This window comes from Bos taurus, chromosome 15, assembly GCF_002263795.3.
Source record: "Bos taurus isolate L1 Dominette 01449 registration number 42190680 breed Hereford chromosome 15, ARS-UCD2.0, whole genome shotgun sequence".
In the NCBI taxonomy this organism is placed as follows: domain Eukaryota; kingdom Metazoa; phylum Chordata; class Mammalia; order Artiodactyla; family Bovidae; genus Bos; species Bos taurus.
The window spans coordinates 74,371,717-74,391,362 of record NC_037342.1 but is presented as its reverse complement, the minus strand read 5'-3'; the positions used below and the strand labels follow the sequence as shown (position 1 = coordinate 74,391,362).

The following is a 19,646-nucleotide window of genomic DNA, read 5'->3' as shown; positions in this document are numbered from 1 at the left end:
TTTGGACAGCGATGGGTTTACTCGGTGCCCTTTAAACAGCAGGAAAGGGCCTCACGCTGGCCTGTTTTCTTTAAGGAGATTGCATTGGCGCTGTGCACACTGCCACAGGGCGTGTGAGGCTGGCTCACCCGAGAACAGGGCGAGCGGTGTGTCCCCCACAAAGCAGATGTTTGGAGGAAAAATAGATATAATCAAAACCATGGAGGATAAAATTACTCCAGCCCCTTAGACAGACGCTCCATACGTCAGAGTGTGTGCACAGCTACACACACACACACACACACACATACACACAACTCATGTCCAGACCCACCCATGGCTGTCTGCAGGCTCACGCTCACTCACAGACACACACAGCAGCACACATCCACTGGCACACACGCCCACTGGTGTGCCTGCCCTTGACCACACAAGCCTGCACGCTCCGCAGACCTATCCGCAGGCAACTACACATATGCTGCCCACACCCATTCACAACAGCAGGCTTGTGCTACATGCCCGAAGGCGCACATCCGTGCACAAGAAAGGGATACACGCAGAAAGGGCTCCAGCAGCCTCTCCCCAAATGGCTTCAGAAGCTCATTCTCCTTAAATCACAATCACAGAAATAATTCTCTTGAAATCACAGTCATGGAAAAAAAAAAAAAAATTAAGGTGAACTTTGGAAATCTTTCAAGGCCTTTCATGTCAAAAAAAAAAAAAGTTAGACTAGGTTGGAGCAACACCCTAGGATTCAACCAGGATGAGTAGATAGAAGCTAAGGGGCTTCCCTGGTGGCTCGGACAGTAAAGAATCCACCAGAAATGCAGGAGACTTGGGTTAGATCCTTGGGTCGGGAAGGTCCCTGGAGGAGGGAATGGCAACCCACTCCAGTATTCTTGCCTAGGGAATTCCATGGACAGAGGACTCTGGTGGGCTACAGTCCATGCGGTTGCAAAGAGTCAGACATGACTGAGTGACAAAGCATGCACACAAGAGAATGAAGAAAGGTACCCCGTTTCTTGTAGCTCTTAAAATCCAACAGCCAAGGCTGTCCGGCACAGACCAGTTGGCCCTCAGAAGAGGCGAGGCCTCCTCCCCAGGAGGAGAACAGGCAGAGGCTCAAGGGTGTCTGTGACTCCTGATGAACAGTAAGCCTTGAACCAAACGCCGCCCACTCATCAGAAGTGGTCATGGGAGTCTCTGAAGGGTGTGCATCCCTCCCTGGGGGCAGGCACTCTGGATTCTCGACGTTCTGTGCACAATACATGATTCCTCTGGGTAGTCTGGGATGTATTTCCAGATCAAGACATTCCGGGGCAAGCTGCAGCTCGCGAGGACATTGTCTTGGGCCCCCAAAGCCTGGGACAAAGCCCGCCCAGGGGTCCCTTCCCGCTCTGGATGGGGCCAGAGACCATGAGGGGCTGCTCCAGGGAGGATGTGGGGAAGCCAGCCGGGCAGGCAGGTGGCCTGGTCCTAGTGAGGGCTGTCGTTCAGCTTCATGCCAGCAGCGGATGCCATGTGGCCTCAAGAAGGCGCGCCCGGCAAAGGGGTTAGCTGGGGCCTTTCCTGTCTCCTGGTGTGGCAGTGCAGTAAATGCAGAGCTGGTTCCTGGCAGATCCTGGACTGGGTTTCTGGAAACGTCAATTCTAGAGCCCCCATTCGGTGCTCCTGCGTGGCCTCCCCCAGCGTGTCCCCCTTGCTCACTGTGTGGAGACATCATCTGTGTCTGCCTGTTCTTCCTCCTCCTGCCTCCTTTCGGTCTGCCCTCTTCCCCTCTTGTCGTTCGGTGATCTCACCTCTTCCTCCTGTTTCAGCTATCAGTTCTGATGGAGGCACTACCCACTGCATGCCTCTCTTTCATGCACCCTCACCAGCTTTCTCCATTGTCTCCGAGGATGTGTTTGTTCAGCAGACGTCTCTGCACGTACCCTGTAGGTACTGCCAGTGAGTACACAGAGGTAGCTGGACAGGGTGAGAGCTCGATAATGTTTGTATTGGCCATTGATTCCTCGGTAACCTCCTGCCTGCCCCATCCTGGGCTGAGCAGGGACAAATGGCCCAAGGTTCCAGCCCTCAGGGAACTGGTTCCCTGAGGAGAAGCTGGACCTTCAGGGTTTGATTAAAACGTAGGCAGCAACTAGATGGAGGGGGTCTGTATGATTGCCGCAGTTTGGGAAGGCTTCCTGGAGGAGCTGGTGCTTGACTGGACCTTGGAGGTCAGCTGGAAAAGAGGGGCGTTCCAGACAGGTGGACAGAGGAGGAGGTGAGGGAGAGCAAGGAGCTCAGCGGTTTCCTTTGTTCAGGAGTGAGTCAGCCTGAGTCTCAGGCCCTCTGTTTTCAGCGGCCGTCTTGTTGAGGAGGGGCCTTACGGAGCAAGCTGGATCCTGACCAGGCCCAGGTCTCGGGCCATGGTGCCAAGTCTCTACCCAGCCTCTCTGGATCCTCTAGTTGGAGAGCGATCTGCTGGCTTTGCCCAGAGCCCAGCACCACCACCCATCCCATCCCTGGCATTCACCTGTCTCACACGGGCCTGTTAAACTCAGGGCCTCCTACAGAACAGCAGTGAGAGCTATATTTATTCAGGAGGATGGGACACTCAGAGGCATGGTAGCCATCTCCAGATGTCCGCAGGGCTGCCTTGGGGAAGGCCCATGGAGGTTTGGAACCCATGCCAATGAGCCAGACCGCAGGAATCAGACACAGGCTGGACCTTTGGACAGACGGTCCAGTGGTCCTGGGGGCGATGAGCTCCGTCACCAAAGCTTGAGTGACAGCACTGGGTGCAGATGCTTATAGGGTGGCAGGAGGTGGGAACTGATGCCCCCAAGCCTGGCACTTTAGGGATGAGTACCTTGGCTTGTCATTCTAATGGGTTGGGTCAGAACCTTGGGGAATTTTCCTTTGCTGTCTCAATTAGGGGCCAAGCCTCAGAACCTAAAGTGAAGTCAGTGAAGTCACTCAGTCGTGTCCGACTCTTTGCAACCCCATGGCCTATAGCCTACCAGGCTGCTCTATCCATGAAATTTTCCAAGCAAGAGTACTAGAGTGGGCTACCATTTCCTTCTCCAAGGGATCTTCCCAACCCAGGGATCGAACCTGGGTCTCCTGCATTACAGACAGACGCTTTACCGCCTAAGCCACCTAAAGCAAGAATAATCAAGACTTGAGATTTGGAAGGTCTCGTCCCTCTTCGAGGGCCAGAGAGGCCTCGGTTTGCCAGAATCCCTTCCGTCTTGAAATCTTGAAGCCTTTCTAGTTAGCTGACGTTTGCCTGGACAGATATGCCCCCAGCCTCTCCCCACTCCAGGTCCCAAGGGGAAGGTCCCACTGGAGACTGAGGCGGGAGGGCTGCCCCACAGGGCCGAGATGCCATTCCTGCCTGCACTCCCCACTGCGGACAGGGCTTGCCTGCTCCCATCGGCACAGGAGGCTCTGGCACTTGGAAGGCGTCCTCTGAGGTCACAGGCAGATTTCGGGAGAGCTGGGACGAGGCAGATCTCCGCACCTTGGGCCTGGGGTCTCCCATGCTGCGCCCCACACTATGCTGTCCCCCCATGCCTACCCTTTCAGTGGGTGGATGGAGGTGGGGAAGCTTCTCTACTTGGACGACTGGGTGTTCAGCCAGCTCCACCCGCAGTGAGCCTAGAACCAGCTCAGCGGGGGTGGGCTTCTCCCAGGGGCCACATCCTCACTCTCTCATCCTCGGGGACTGGTTCTCTGCCTCCTTGATGTGCAGACCATACCTCTTGATTACGTGAGGCCCTGGGGATTCCTTCTGGTTTTCCCTCTCTCCCTGGGAAAGGCCCCAAGACCACGGGGTAGAAGAGAAGGACTGACCCAGAGCTGAGAGCCTGCACCCTGTCCCTATTGGCACATTTCTTACTCTCTCTGGCTTCTGTTTCCCCTGAATTAACACAAGGAGTTTAGTCCCTACCGTCCCTTGATATTTATAACATGGAGTTTCCCCTGCTCGGCCCAGCCCCTTTTGCTGTGTGGGGTGGTCCTGAGCCCAGGCTGGATGCCAGAGGATACGGGAAGGGTCCTTGGGGTCATGGGATGGGGTCTGGGCAGCAGGGCTTGGGCACAAGGGGCAGGGGCTGCAGCCACTGCCTGCTCCCCGAGTCTGGCCTCCAGGAGGTTGCATAACAGAGATGTTTATTTTTGGTGAGACTGGGTGGGATTTCTTCTCTTTAAAAAAAAAAAAAACCAAAACATAAAATGTATTTGTCTGCCAGGAAGATAAATATCTTTGCTGAAAGCTCTCAGCCCAGCTGCCAGCTGCAGTTTGCATGACGCTGTCACCAAAGCCGTGGCGGTCTGCGTGTGCCTGGACTCACACGGGTGTCATCCGTGGTGCCCAAGGGCCGGCCCCCCAGCCTGCTGGCGCCCATGCTGCCAGTGGCCCTCAGGAACAGCCTCCTGAAGCTGCTTCCAGGCCCACTCTGAGCATTCACCTCCACTCCCTTTCCTCACCGCCTTGGGCAGCCTGTCCCTCTCAGCTCCCCAGCAATAAGAGAGCCCCCAGTAAACACAGAGTGCCAGGGAGGAGGGCGGATCCGAAGCTTCGGCCCCAGGATCTGGTCAGGGTCAAGGGACCGGGTCTAGAGGCACCGTCCTGACACCTAACACCTGGGGCTCAGATCTATTCCCAGAGGAGGAGACCAAGAGTCAGAATGGTGGAAGCCCATACAGACCACAAATGCTTGTTATGATCAGAGCTTTCACACATGAAAAGTTTTATCCAATGCTCCCCACACATGTCTTATTATCCCGTATGTTATTTCACTCTATAAGTAAAGTCAGAGTCCCCAGTGGAATTTGGCTCAGAGAGGGACTCGCACCCCATCCGCACCCACTCCTGGGCTGGGGGACTCCAGGGAGGGCCTGCCCACTGGGAGGACTCTTCCAGGGCTAGACTCTTCTGCTGCTCACAAGTCTAGACCAGAACAGGGAGCAACTTTACCTGTAAGACGTTTTAATCCCACAGCTACCCTTTGAAAGAAAAGAAGGAAAGAAAGAAAGTGAAGTCGCTCAGTCGTGTCCGACTCTTTGCGACCCCATGGACTGTAGCCCACCAGGCTCCTCCGTCCATGGGAATTCTCCAAGCAAGAATACTGGAGTGGGTTGCCATTTCCTTCTCCAGGAGATCTTCCCGACCCAGGGATTGAACCCAGGTCTCCCACATTGTAGGCAGACGCTTTACCGTCTGAGCCACCAGGGAAGTCCCTGTGAGGGAGATCCAAGTATCTGTGCCCTCATTTCATAGAGGGGGAAACTGAGGCACAGAGAGGCTCAGCGAAAGGTCCAAGCACACAGCTCAGGAGTCAGACATGGGGGGGGACTCACACCCTGAGGCCAGTTGCAGGGCCTGTCCCCTAACCTCCGCCCTGGGGCGAGTGTGTCTGCCCAGGGCACTGATGGGGCTATCTGAACAAGGATGAGCTCGCCCTCCCTGCCCTCCCTCTGTCTCCTCACCTTGACCTGCACTGGATAACTGGTCCTTGCCAGCTCTGAGCGTCCAGGAATCAGCCGGCAGAGTCCCGTTCTGCTAGACAGCGGTGGCTGTGGGCCCCGGGGCCATGAGCTTTGTGTAAATCTGCTGGGCCTCCCAGCTCAGCATCCTGGGCATGTCACGGGGAGGACCCCCTATTTCCTTAGTAAACAGCCCCCACCTGGAGGGGGCAGGGTGCTGAACCCCAAACAGAATCAGGCCAGGCAAGGAGGAGCCTCTCCTCCTCACCCTAAGGCCAGTTGGGCCAGACATGGCTGCTGGCTGAGCTTTTGAGTCCGAAGGACTGAGACAACATCCTCAACACCCAAAGGAGAAGTTCTGGCAAGGGGAGTCCTAGAGGGAGGAGCCCTGGGTCAGTGGGGGCGGAGGGTAAATGTTATAGAAGTCAGATTGGCTGGCCCAGAGTCACAGGACACGGTGCTAAAAGGGGCCCATGCTGACGTAACGGCGAAGAGGCTCAGAGAGGGAAAGAAACTTAGCCAAGGTCACAAAGCACATTAATGACCTTAGAACCCAGGCCTCCGGACCTTGCATCCCATGCTTCCCCGAGAAGGGAAAAGCAGGGAATGGCTCCCCCGTCCCTCCTACCTCTCGGGCTGGGTTCAGCCATTGCTTTTTTGACTTTGTTTCCTCCCCCTTCAGCCAAAGAGAGCTCCCTGGGTGAGCCAGAGTTGCCACCCGACTCTGACACGGTGGGGATGGACAGCAGCTACCTCAGTGTGAAGGAAGCTGGGGTGAAGGGGCCCCAGGACCGGGCCAGCGCCGACCTCCCCAGCCCAATGGAGAAGGCCGACTCGGAGAGCAACAAGGGCAAGAAGCGGCGGAACAGAACCACCTTCACCAGCTACCAGTTGGAGGAGCTGGAGAAGGTCTTCCAGAAGACCCACTACCCCGATGTGTACGCGCGGGAGCAGCTGGCCATGAGGACCGACCTCACCGAGGCCCGCGTGCAGGTCAGTGAGGGTGCCAGGGAAGGCGGGGAGAGCGGGGCTGGCCCCTTCCGCCAGTGGCCCGAGACAGGGCCGCTTGCCCGTCCCCAGGCGCACCAGGGCTTTCTTCACCTCAGCTCAAGGAGCTCGCCCCTCGCGCCCCTGCCGTAACCAGAGCAGGTCTGCTTTTGTTCACGTTCCCATCCTGCTTCATGCTCTGGTTGGCAGGGGCTAGGGCGGGGCTCCCAGGGAAGGGGCAGGCAGCCCGTCAGCTATGCTTCTGAGTTCTGTGTGGTGTGTGAGTCCAGGCTCTCTTGCGAAGGAGGTGATGACGATGAGGGGTCTCTGCTCTGGAAGGCCTACCTCTTAGAAAGGAAACAGGATGAACTTACAAGACATCCATGGCACCCCATGGGCAGAAACCAAGACAATCCAACTCTTCTCTTTGCCCAAGCTGGCTGCCTCCTCCTCCATCTTTCAGGTCCCAGCTCAGTATGCCTCCTCTGAGAAGTCTTCCCAATCACCATGACTACTGCCCCCTACCATCACCCGACCACCAAAACACTAATCCCAGCACAGGCCAGCAGAGTCCACCATAGCTCAGCACAACACAACACACCATAACCTAACCCAACGTAGCTCAGCACAACACAACACACCATAACCTAACCCGACATAGCTCAGCACAACACAACACCCCGCAACCTAACCCAACACAGCTCAGCACAACACAACACACCATAACCTAACCCAGCACAGCTCAGCACAACCCAACACCCCGCAACCTAACCCAACACAGCTCAGCACAGCACAACACACCATAACCTAACCCAGCACAGCTCAGCACAACACAACACCCCGCAACCTAACTCAACACAGCTCAGTACAACACAACACACCATAACCTAACCCAACACAGCTCAGTACAACACAACACTCTGCAACCTAACCCAACACAGCTCAGCACGGCCCAACACAGCTCAGCACGGCCCAGCACAGCCCAGCACAGACAAGCATAGCCTAAATCAACACAGCTCAACTCAACAGAGTCCAGCACACCCAACACAGCTCAGCACAACACAAACAACTCAAGTCAACACAGCTCAGCTTAACAGAACCCAGCACAGCTCAATACAGGCCAGCAGAACCCAACACAATACAACATAGTCTAAACCAACACAGCCCAACACAACACATACAACCCATCATAACCAAAATCAACACATAACTCAAAAGACTTCAATACAACCCAACACAGCTCAACACAGCCCAACATAGCCCAACACAACACAACATAACCCAAATCAGCACAGCTCGACTCAACAGAGCCCAACACAGCCCAACACAACACATACAACCCATCATAACCAAAATCAACACATAACTCAACAGAGTTCAACACAGCCCAACACAGCTCAACACAACACAACACAACACAACATAACCCAAATCAGCACAGCTCGACTCAACAGAACCCAACACAGCCCAACACAACCAACATAACCCAAACTAACAGCTCAACCCAACACAATCCACATAACCCAACACAATACAACAGAACCCAGGACAGCTCAACTGAACCCAGCAGAACCCAACCCAGTGCAACTCAACACAGCCAATCACAACCCAAACCAACACAGCTCAACTCAATAGAACTCAGCACAACCCAACACAATTCAGTGCACCACAGTGGAACCCCATACAGCTCAACCCAACCCAACACAACTCAACCTAATACAACACAAACAAACCAGGTCACCTTCTACCAGTTGTGCTATTTTATCTTAGAATTTATGATTGGCTTAAATTATGTCATCTGTTTGTCTCATCTCACTAGAATATGATGAGGGCAGGTACGGTCTGATTCTTCATCACTATAATTCCCACCAATTAGAGAAGGCTGAACTAAGATCAGAAAAGGCAAAAAATAAATATATGTGGACCAACTGACCTCCTTTGTCCAGAGAGGTATGTCTCCCCTCCCTGCATGAAATTGTAACAAAGGAAAAACCAGAGAGGATGCAAAGTCCTCTAAGCACCCCAACCATAGATGACAAGATAAAGCTCAGGCTTCAGCGTAACACTAAATGAACGCCACGTTTGGCCTGCCTTCCCAGCCCAAATCATGTTGAAATAGCAAATCAAGTGTTTGCAGATAACAGTGTTTCCCTCTCCCGTGGGCTATAGAAATCAACAGCTTAAGAGCAAAGAGGAGTCTTTTTAAAAAAGCAGCAAGCTCAGCTGGGGTCCTTTCGGTGCCAGGACTGAGAGCCCTGTTACTCAGCAGACCCCAAGGGTGCCCCTTCTCGCCTTTTTTCACTAAAGAATCTTCTGCAGAGTATTCTGAAGTGAAGTGAAAGTCGCTCAGTTACGCCTGACTCTTGTGACACCATGGACTGTAGCCTGCCAGGATCCTCTGTCGGTGGAATTCTCCAGGCAAGAATTCTAGAGTGGGTAGCCATTCCCTTCTCCAGTGGATTTTTTCAACCCAGGGATCAAACCCAGGTTTCCCACACTGCAGGAGGATTCGTTACCACCTAAGCTACCAGGAAAGTAGAGTGTTCCTAAAGTGAAAAAATCTCTCAGTTGTGTCCAACTCTTCGAGACCCCTTGAACTGTAGCCTGCCAGGCTTCTCTGTCCGTGGTTCTTCCAGGCAAGAATACTGGAGTGAGTAGTCAGTTTCCTTCTCCAGGGGATCTTCCCAACCCAGGGATCGAACCCAAGTCTTCAGCATTGCAGGCCAAGTTGTTATCATCTGAGCCACCAGGGAACCCCTACGGTGTCAATAAAAGGCTCACCAGTCTTTGTTTAACAAGGCAGAGACATTTGTATTAATAGCATGGTCCAGAAACTAGATCATCTAAAATGGCTAAAGTGTAAAAGAGACTGGTAGTTGCCAGTGAATACACAGCCATCCAGAAACACCAGGGAACTCTGAACGGTCAGCTCATTTATTCATAAATTCCCCAAAGCAAGCTTCCCACCTTATTCCTCTCCAGCTCACAGTGAGTGTTTGGGGAAGGAAGACAGGCAGCTGAGGCCTCACTGTGGTTCCAGAAACCTTCTCACACCCACTGTCTCACCTGAGACTTCTGGTGCCCCAGACTCTGGACAGGAACCCCAGCCTCTGGCCTCAGCTCAGCCAGTGGATTTGAGAGGAGCGTAAGGAGTCGGTGGAGAGAGAGCAGCTGGCTATGGGATGTTCCTGTAGGTGCTGTGTTGATGCAAAATGAACTGTCCGTTTTCTGTGAGGTATACACATGTACACGTGTGTGCACACACGTGTGTGTGTCCCTAACAAATGGACAGAAGTGCCCAGGAGTAGAATTCGCTTAGCATTGATAGGATGATCCTTCTGGTACCACACACGAAATGACGCCAGAGCATGTTTAACATTCTTCAGGCACCACAGTACAGCTCAGGAGTGTTCTCTCTACACACACACACATTTATGCCTACTTCCAAAAAGGAGCTGGGGCAGCTTACACTTAAAAGATTTATCTTCATCCTCGAACAATAACAGTGCCATGAAATGGGAAGGTAATTATGTCAAAGACCTAGGCTAAGCTAAGGATCCTAGATTTCACTGAGCGCAAATTTCAATGCTGAGCTTCCCAGCCGCCAAAGCAAAAAGGGGAACTGTGATGTGCTGCCTGTCTTATCATCTCAGGGGGAGACCGCAGAATTCTAGAAGGCTAGTGCTGGAGAGGACCACCTCGTTCTCTCATTCGCTATCGAGGAGGAAGAGACCCAGAGGCAGGAAACCATCACCTGTGACCAGGTGACTCAGGAAAGGTGATGGGGTGGCCGTGCTGAGAATAGAATGAGGGACCCTGAGTTCCAGCCCTTTCCAGTGCTTTTCCTGTAGTTTGCCTCACCAGGAACACGTGCCTAATTGTTCTGAGACTTTACTTTGTATAAAGGCAGCAGGGTTGGTGGGATTGGCAGGTGCGTCAGACCTCTGGGTTGCGCTTGGCAGTGCCCTGGAGATGGGGGGAGGTGGGGATGGAACCCCCTGCTTGCCTCTGATGAGTTTGTTGGGGGCCCATACTCAGCTGATGGGAAGCCAGGTGCCTGGCACAGAGTGACGGTGGGGACAGGGACGGGCCCCCCCGCCCCCGAGATGGACCTTTCCTGGGAAGAAACCCGGAGTTTGGAGCCGCTCCAGGGGGCTGCAGGGGCCTCTTCTGTGCTGTCTGGGATTCCAATCTACGCAGCTGTGTCTGAAGACAATAAGGCAGAGGCCTCCCCGCCCTGAGCCACCCCGCCCTGGCCCCAGATGGGCTGCGGTTAGCAGGGGCCTCCGCCAAGACAGTTGGTTCCTTGGGGAGAGGCCCGTGCTGAGCGGGTCCAGGCCAGGGTGGGCCAGGAGCGGGGTGGTCCTGGGCTGCTGTGACGCACTGAAGGGAAGGCTGGGGCCTCTGGGTCCCTTCTCCTGCCCAAGGTTGCCCAGTGGAGTCAAGCCTATGGGCTGCAGAGCCTGAGGCCCAGGGCATCTAGGGGCGCAGCTGTCAGCACCCCAGGCTCCAAGGGTCAGAAATGGGAGGATGCTCTAAGCCTTGGGGGCCCATGAATGTGAGCACAGATGGGGCCCGGGAGGATACCCCTGCCACCACCCAAGTTTATGCATGATGAGAGTGAAGACCAGGAAGCTAATGGAGCTTAAGCCTTATCTGGGCAGAAAAGCTCCAGCCTCATCTGCAGGGTGAGGCCCCAGGGAGGAAGGGGCTGGAGGTGGGCAGTTCTGTTCCCCCCAGCCTGCTCCCCACAGCCGTGCCGCCTCCCACGATCTCCATCTTAACCTGCAAAGAAACCCCTCTGCCTGACCCTCTTCACTCCCTTCCCAAAGGCCGAGCGCTCTCAGCTGCCTCTCCCCCAGCTCATCTGTCTTCCCAGATAACCCAGGTCGCCCCTCTACCCCGCTCCGCCCCGCCCGCCGGCATTCCATCTCCTGTCCCCCGCCCCCCTTTCCCACCACCCCTGCTCTGCTCCTGCCCTCACCCCCAGGCCCCCTTTGCCAGCCCTGTGTGTCTCCCACTGTAGGACCTGAGTCCACAGAGACTCAAGGGGGCGGCCCCCACCACAGTGGCAACCTCACTTTTTTCTAGGCTTCTCCTCAGCCCTGAAGAAAGCAGTCCAGTCGTATATCTAGATGCTTCCAGTGGGCTTCTCCCCTCCCCCTGGCCTCCCCTCCTGCCCAGAAAACCCTGGGAGGCTGAGGAAGGAGCGGAAAGACTGAGCTAAGCCTGCAGGAAATTAAACATGAAATGAAAACAAGCGCCTCTGATTCATTCTCTCGTCCTGCCCCCAGTCCCCCATTCCAGGCCACTGATAAAGGGGGATCCCATTTCAGCGTCCCGGAGAGGAGACCCGATCCGCCCTTGGCTCCCAGTGGGCGGCCTGGGCCTGGACCCCAGGAGCCCTGGGAGGAAAGGGGGGCCCCCCTGGGAGGCTCTGGGACAGCGGCTGAGGCCCCAGCCCGGGAGGGGATCAGCTCCGGGGAGGAGGGGGACACAGGAGAGCTGATTCTCCCCCACAAGATGGGGAACAGTGGTGCTGAAAGAAATGCCGGCCGCTTGGGGGTGTGTGTGCGTGTGCGTGTGTGTGTGTGTGATGCTCGTGCTTATGTACTGGCTGGGAAGGCGCAGTCTCACCCTCCCTTGGGGGTATTTGGGTATGTGTGTGGTGTGTGTATGTGTGTTGTGTGTATGTGTGGTGTGTGTGTGTCTGTGATGCTTGTATACTGGCTGGGAAGGTGCAGTCTCACCCTCTCTTGGGTGTGTGTGTGTGTGTGTGTGTTGTGTGTATGTGTGGTGTGTGTGTGTGTATGTAATGCTTGTATACTGGCTGAGAAGGTGCAGTCTCACCCTCCCTTGGGGGTGTTTGGGTATGTGTGTGGTGTGTGTATGTGTTGTGTGTATGTGTGGTGTGTGTGTGTGATGCTTGTATACTGGCTGGGAAGGTGCAGTCTCACCCTCTCTTGGGTGGGGGGTGTGTGTGTGTGTGTGTGTGGTGTGTGTATGTGGTGTGTGTATGTGTGGTGTGTGTGTGTGTGTGTGTGTGTGTGTATGTAATGCTTGTATACTGGCTGAGAAGGTGCAGTCTCACCCTCCCTTGGGGGTGTTTGGGTGTGTGTGTGTGTGTTATGTGTATGTGTGTTGTGTGTGTGTATGTGTGTTGTGTGTGTGTGTGTGTTGTGTGTGTGTTGTGTGTATGTGTGTTATGTGTGTGTGTGCTGTGTATGTAATGCTTGTATACTGACTGGGAAGGTGCAGTCTCACCCTCCCTTGGGGGTGTTTGGGTGTGTGTGTGTGTGTTATGTGTATGTGTGTTGTGTGTGTGTATGTTGTGTGTGTGTGTGTTGTGTGTGTGGTGTGTGTATGTTGTGTGTGTGTGTGTGTGTGTGTGTTGTGTGTGTGTGCTGTGTTTGTGTGCTGTGTGTGTGTGCTGTGTATGTGTGGTGTGTGTGGTGTATGTATGTGTGTGGTGTGTGTTGTGTGTTGTGTGTGTGTGTGTGTGATGCTTGTATACTGGCTGGTAAGGTGCAGTTCACCCTCCCTTGGGGGTGTTTGGGTGTGTGTGTGTTATGTGTATGTTGTGTGTGTGTATGTTGTGTGTGTTTGTTGTGTATATGTGTGTTTTGTGTGTGTGTGTGTGTGTGTGTGTGTGAGATGCTTGTATACAGGCTGGGGAGGTGCAGTCTCACCCTCTCTTGGGGGGCTGTGTGTGTGTATGTTGTGTGTGTGTGTTGTGTGTGTGTTGTATGTATGTGTGTGTTGTGTGTATGTGTGTGTGTTGTGTGTGTGTGATGCTTGTATACTGGCTGGGGAGGTGCAGTCTCACCCTCCCTCGGGGGGCTGTGTGTGTGTGTGTTGTGTGTGTGTGTTGTGTGTGTGTTGTATGTATGTGTGTGTTGTGTGTATGTGTGTGTGTTGTGTGTGTGTGATGCTTGTATACTGGCTGGGGAGGTGCAGTCTCACCCTCCCTTGGGGGGCTGTGTGTGTTTATGTTGTGTGTGTGTGTGTTGTATGTGTATGTGTGTGTGTTGTGTGTGTGTGTGTGTGTGTGTGATGCTTGTATACTGGCTGGGAAGGTGCAGTCTCACCCTCCGTCCCCACCCCTCCCTCCCCACATCAACATGAACCACACCTACCGCTTCTTTTTTGACTTCTTTCTTCTGAAAAAGACAGCTGGAAGGGAGCTATAAATAAACCAGGGCAAAGTCCTCTGAAAACTCAGAGACAGCACTTGCCCTCCAGCTGCCTGTGGCCCTTGGAGGCACAGCCCCTGGGAAGCCGGCAACACGGATGCTAGCCCAGTTTCCAGATGCACAAACTGAGGCCCTTGGAAACGCGGGGCAGTCCAGCAGGCGCCCAGGGGCCCAGCAGCCTCTGTGCTGCCCTGCAGGGGGCGGGCCAAGCCCTCTGGCCCGGCTCCGCCCCCCTCCTCCCAGGAAGCTCCATGCCCTGGGCCGTGGTGCCAGGGGCGTGCCCTGCACCAGAGTCAGCGGGCAGGTGTGTGACGAGCTGCCAGGAGTCTCCCTCTGAGGAGCTCTGGAGCCTGCCTGTGAGCCAGCCTGAAGTCAAGCCTGCTCACGCCCTCTCTCCCATCCTCCCTGGTCCCCGTCACCCTCTCCCCAGACCCCAAGTCACCTGCAGGGGTGGCAGACCCCAAAGCCAGCTCTTGCCCACGAGCCTTGGGAAAGTTCTCAGCCTGCCAGAAACGCTCCTGCAAAGGAAGCTTCCATTAAGCCCAATAGCTTTTGTTGGAAGGTTCTCAATTTTTTTCCTAAGTATGAAACAAGACCCTGGCTCATACACACCTGACTCAGAGACCACACTCCCCTAGAGCACCCTGGTCAAGCCAATGTGCCACCCCCGTGCTGAGTGACAGCTGGGCCTCCCCTCCTCCCTGGCATCACGCTGCTCTTGGGGGCCTGAGATTGCAGCAGCTTCTCTTCACAACACCAAGGTGACCCTCCCACCTGGCATTTGAGGGCCCCTACCATCTGATTCCACCATCCTTCCCCTCCCATCACTCTCCCAGCTGGTGGCGTGGCCGGGCCGTTTCTAAACTCAGCCTGGACTTCTGTTCCTCCAGCCCCCACCTTCCCTCCACAAAGCTGTCCCTGACTGTCCTCCAACAGCCTGGCTAAAGCCCTGTCTCCCAGAGAAGCTGTAACCCAGGGGGTCCAGACTCTTTCCACAAAAGGCTGCATGGGGGATTCAGGAAGTGGAAAACAATGGAAAAACCACACGTGTGTGATCCTCTGTGTGTGCTTAGTCGCTCAGTCTTGTCCGACTCTCTGTGACCCCGTGGACTGTAGCCCACCAGGCTCCTCTGTCCATGGGACTCTCCAGGCAAGAGCATTGGAGTGGGTTGCCATGCACTCCTCCAGGGGATCTTCCTGGGCCAGGGATGGAACTGGCATCTTATTATATCTCCTGCATTGGCGGGCGGGTTCTTTACCACTTGGCCACCCAGGAGAATGACTCTCTGGTGAAGCTTTCACGGCTGTCATCAGATTCTGCCGTAGTCTGTGGCCCCAGAGGACTGGGCCGCCCCATGTCAGGGCTGGTTATTTGACCGCTGAGATGACTGGTGACGTGTTCCGTGTGCTTGTGACACTTGCCTGCTCTGGGTTCTGAAGTTCAGAAAAAGGAACCTATTGGCCCGAAGTCACGCCTACGACTGGGGTGTGAACTGCCTTCCCGGCTCTCAGCGTCGATCCTTCCAGATTATCAGCTCTTGAGCACGGAGACCAAGGCAGATGTGTAATCTGTAGCCCCACAGTCTTGACCTTATAACTACAGCCAGAGGGGCTCGAGGGCAAGGTTGGCGCTGCCTCGAACACGGGGGCCCCAGCTCCGGGCCTGACCCTGGCGACAACTGCTCTGTCCTGCAGGTCTGGTTCCAGAACCGGAGGGCCAAGTGGAGGAAGAGGGAACGCTTCGGGCAAATGCAGCAGGTTCGGACCCACTTCTCCACAGCCTACGAGCTGCCCCTCCTCACCCGAGCGGAAAACTATGCCCAGGTGAGTCCCTGCCCCCAGCTGCCTGCTCTGGGGCCCTTAGGAGGAACACCTTCCCTGGAGAGAGAGCTCGGGGCTCTAAGTCCCCGCTTCAGGCCCGTTCCAGGAGTGCACTTGTGTCTCCAGGATGTGGGAGGCCCAGAATTCTCTCTGCCCCCCATAAGCGTTGACCCAGGCTTGGCTGGACTTTAGGGAAGGGGAGACTGGGGGAGAAGCTTGAGAATGACTTTTCCTTCGGCCACTTCGGTGACGGGCATCGGAACCGAGGAATGCTGAAGGCCAGGGGCCCTCCAGGCCACCGGGAGCCACCCAGAGTGTTTCCTAGAAGAAGGGGTTCCTGAAGTTCGAGGACGTGAGTGAGGCAAGGCTGGAATGAACGTGGGATTCTCAGACCCAGGATTTAGGCTGTCATCCCAGCTCCAGAGCTTTCTCCCTTCAGGCAAGTCACATGTCTGAGCCTCAAGTTTCTTCACCTAGGAATTGGGTCTTTTAAAAGAACCTGCCTCAGGACTTCCCTGGCCAGTGGTTAAGACTCTGTGTTTCCATGGGCGGGGGGCCTCAGGTTCAACCCCTAGTCGGGGAACTAAGATCCCACATCCCACACGATGTGGCCAAAAAAAACACCTGCCTCAGCTCTTTCACAAGGTTGTTGGAAGGTCTACGTTAGATTGTGCAAAAGTGCTTTGTGAATTACATGGTTTTAGGAAGGTTGCTTCGTATGTCTGTGGCTCTCCCAGGCATCTGGCCCATTTCTTCCCATCCCTTCCAGAGCATCTTCTTCTACGGCTGTCCTTCAGTCCCCTTCCTGGTGCCACTTGGGTCCTCAGTGGGATGTCAAGGGATGGGAAGCGATGTAGGTGAAGTCAGGCAGCCAGGACCCTTGGAGAGGTGCATTTGGGGCTGAGTACCATCCTGACGCCCCTCAACCTGCCCTGCAAAGGCAGCCGGTTCCTTCCTCTCAGGCCTCCTTGTGCTGTGGCCTCCGCCTTCTGCTCCAAGCCTGGGCCCGCCCATATCTTTCTCTCCTCTCTCCGTCCCCCCAGCCAGCCTCCCTCTGTCCCTGGGAGGATGGACCTCCAGCCCGGACTCCCTGGCCTTGACCTCTGCTGCCCGAGCTCACACACCAGAGGGGCTCATGCTCATTTTTTCCATGCAGCACCACACACCACATCCCCTAGGCCTTTCGAGAGAGGGGGTCCCCATCACCCGAACCTGCAAGCAGTTCTTGTTGTCACTGCAGTCACCATGGCATCTGGGGGCATGGCCGCCTTGTCACTCCTTTTATTACAGACTTCTCTGAATGTACTCCAAACGCTGGGGGCAGGGGGCAGGCCGGCAGATGCTGCTCCAGGACCACTGAGAAGCCCTTTCACGTGGCCGAGAGGTGCACCATCTCCTCACAGCCCATCCTGCCCACCAACCCCCCTGCCTCCCATCACCCAGGAGAGATGCATTTCTGGCTGAGTCCCCAGTTCTGCCTCCACATAAATGCTGGGGCAAAGTGGGGTCTAGAGCTGGAAGCTGGGGAGGGGGAAAGGATTTTAGCCGTGCAGATACAAGACAAAGTGTCCAGTTCAACCCTTCACCCGCTGCCCGAGCACCTTCCACCTCCTCCACCTGTCTCTGCCCCAGCCTAGAGCCTGTGGGCATCCCGCCTGGCTCTATCTGTCCACTTACCACCTCTCAAGGCAGCCCTTTCAGACCCTGAGTTACTTCTGAAGCCTCAAGGGCACCGGCCCCTAGGACCTCCACTACTGACCTTGGCTTCTGAGAGAATTGAGGCCCCCCCGACGTCCACTCTCAGAGTGGACAGCCTCGGAGCCCACGTTGCCATGCCAGAGCTCTCTGAGCTCGTGTCCCCTCCCATGGATCAAGTCACGAGGGCGTGCTGGGCCTGGGGAGGAGCCGGAGCAGGGTGAGGCCCAGGTGCTGACCCTAAATGGGTCCATGGATGGAGAGACAGAGTCTGCCTCTGTGTCTAAAATCCGGGGCTGCCAGGAATTCCCTGGCGGTCCAATGAAGAGGACTCTGACCGCAGGGGGCACAGGTTCGATCCCTGGTCAGGGAACTAAGATCTGCAAGTGGTGTGGTCAAATAAATAAACAGAATCAGGGGCTGCCCTCAGCTGGTGAGCTGTGCCCCAGGACGACCCTTTCACTGGACTCTTGATGGAATTCGGAGTTCAGTCCTTAAAACGGAGTTTCTGTCCACTGCTCTCCTGGACCTGGGAACGGAGGAACCAGAGCATAAAACCCCGAGGCTCCTAGGGGGCTAGGTGGCCAGGCAGGTTTGGAAAGCCTCCCAGGTAAACACTCAGGAATGGTTTTATCATCAGGATGGGTTTGTAAGTGAAGAGAGGTCCCCCGTGTGGGACAGGAAAGCACCCCTGTGTCCAGCCAGCCTGTGACGCGTCTCCCTCCCCTCTCCCCAGATTCAGAACCCGTCCTGGATCGGCAACAATGGGGCCGCCTCGCCCGTGCCGGCCTGTGTGGTGCCCTGTGACCCGGTGCCCGCCTGCATGTCCCCTCACGCCCACCCCCCCGGCTCCGGGGCCAGCGGCGTCACCGACTTCCTGAGCGTCTCGGGGGCTGGCAGCCACGTGGGCCAGACGCACATGGGCAGCCTGTTTGGAGCTGCGGGCCTCAGCCCGGGCCTCAACGGCTATGAGCTCAACGGGGAGCCGGACCGCAAGACTTCGAGCATCGCGGCCCTCCGCATGAAGGCCAAGGAGCACAGCGCGGCCATCTCCTGGGCCACATGACAGGGCCACCCCGCCCCATCCCTGCGCCCTCCCCTGCCCTGTGGCACTGGCCATGCCCATGCTCCCCAGGCCCCCGGGCCCCCCACTCAACTCCCCTCTTAGGCACCTGGCCTGGGCCCAGGAGCCTGACCCTCAGCACTTTCAGCCGCCCCAAGTCTGAGGCCCCCGGGGACTGTGGGGAGGGAAGGGGGCAGCGGGCACCGAGGCCAGGTGCCCCCGCTCCCGGCCAGAGGCAGTGGAGGCAGCCAGGTGGCACGAGTTTTGCAGCTTTGCATCCATTATAAGCTGAAGACCCTTTCTCCCCACTCCTGCTCCTCCGCCCTGCCCGGTTTGACCATTGAGTTGAGGCTAGATTCCCACCTGGACCAGCTGTGGCTACGGTTCCGTCAAAGTCCGTCCTTCCCTCTGCTGTGTGGTCCCCGATCACCAGCCCGGTGACCGTGTCTGGAGAACAGATGCCCTGCCCAGTCAGCCTCTGCCATCCCATCTCCTGTGCTCTCCCTCAAAGCCCATGGACTCCAACCTCCTAGATCCAAGGCACCCACCTCGCCTTTACCCTGGACGTGAGGAGCCCCCGTCCTGCTGACTGTCCCCTGTGCTGGACGCACCCGGAGGGACAGGGCAGAGAGAGAGGAGCTGGAGCCGAAGGAGCCCGCCGTCACCCAGCCACACTGGCCCCCTTGGACCCTGAGGCTCCGGATCTGGGTGAACAGTGCAGGGAAGGAGACCCGCTGCCCACGGCCCCACGGTGCTGGAAGCACGCTTCTAGGAGCCGAGAGGGCTGCAGGGAGGCGTCCTGGGGAGGCAGGGGCTCGTGCACACACGTCGGCTCTCCGGCCACCTTGACGCCCCACCTCAGGCAGGATGATGGTGGCAGGGGGCAGGTCTGGGTAGCTTTGTACCCTGTCCAGTCTGGCCCCTCCAGGTGGAATCTGAAGATCCTGGTCACTTGCTGGAGCTGTTGGGCCAGTGTCCTGATGCAGAAGGACTCGCACCTTGACACAGCCGCTAGGGCCTGGGGGCACGGTGCCAGAGGGTCCAGAGCGGGTTGTGGGGTCTGGCAGACGACGAGGGCACACTCACCCGGCCTCCGGGCACCAGGTCGGCCCCCACGCGGCCTCAGACAGCCTTCCCGGTTAGCGGCCTCCTGCATCACACCTGCCCAGAGCCTTCTGTGCAGTCCTCTGGGCGTAGGGCAGAGAGCGCCTGCCCTGGCAATTCTGCCCTGTGGCATGGGTGACCCCGGTCCCTTGTTCTGGCCTCCAGAGGGCTCATGTGGGGCTGAGCTCCTTGGGGTCGCTTGCTCTGTTCTGGACACAGTGCTTTCTGGAAGCCAATCTCCCTGCCTGCAGGAAGGGGCCTCCTTCTCAGGGGGGCTGCATTTCCGTCTGACATGCAGCCTGCAGCTTGAGTTTCAGCTCCAGGGCCCA

The 19,646-nt window shown here is 56.3% G+C and overlaps 1 protein-coding gene across 1 annotated transcript in view; it reads left to right on the top strand.

The window, feature by feature from the left end:
- ALX4 (ALX homeobox 4) overlaps positions 1-18,359 on the top strand; it is a 44,591-nt gene extending 26,232 nt beyond the window's left edge. Inside the window, 3 exon segments of the mRNA NM_001030304.1 lie at positions 6,137-6,447; positions 15,330-15,458; positions 17,887-18,359. Coding sequence (NP_001025475.1) covers positions 6,137-6,447; positions 15,330-15,458; positions 17,887-18,216 — 770 coding nt within the window. The 3' untranslated portion in view covers positions 18,217-18,359.
- The last annotated feature ends 1,287 nt before the right edge of the window (positions 18,360-19,646 follow it).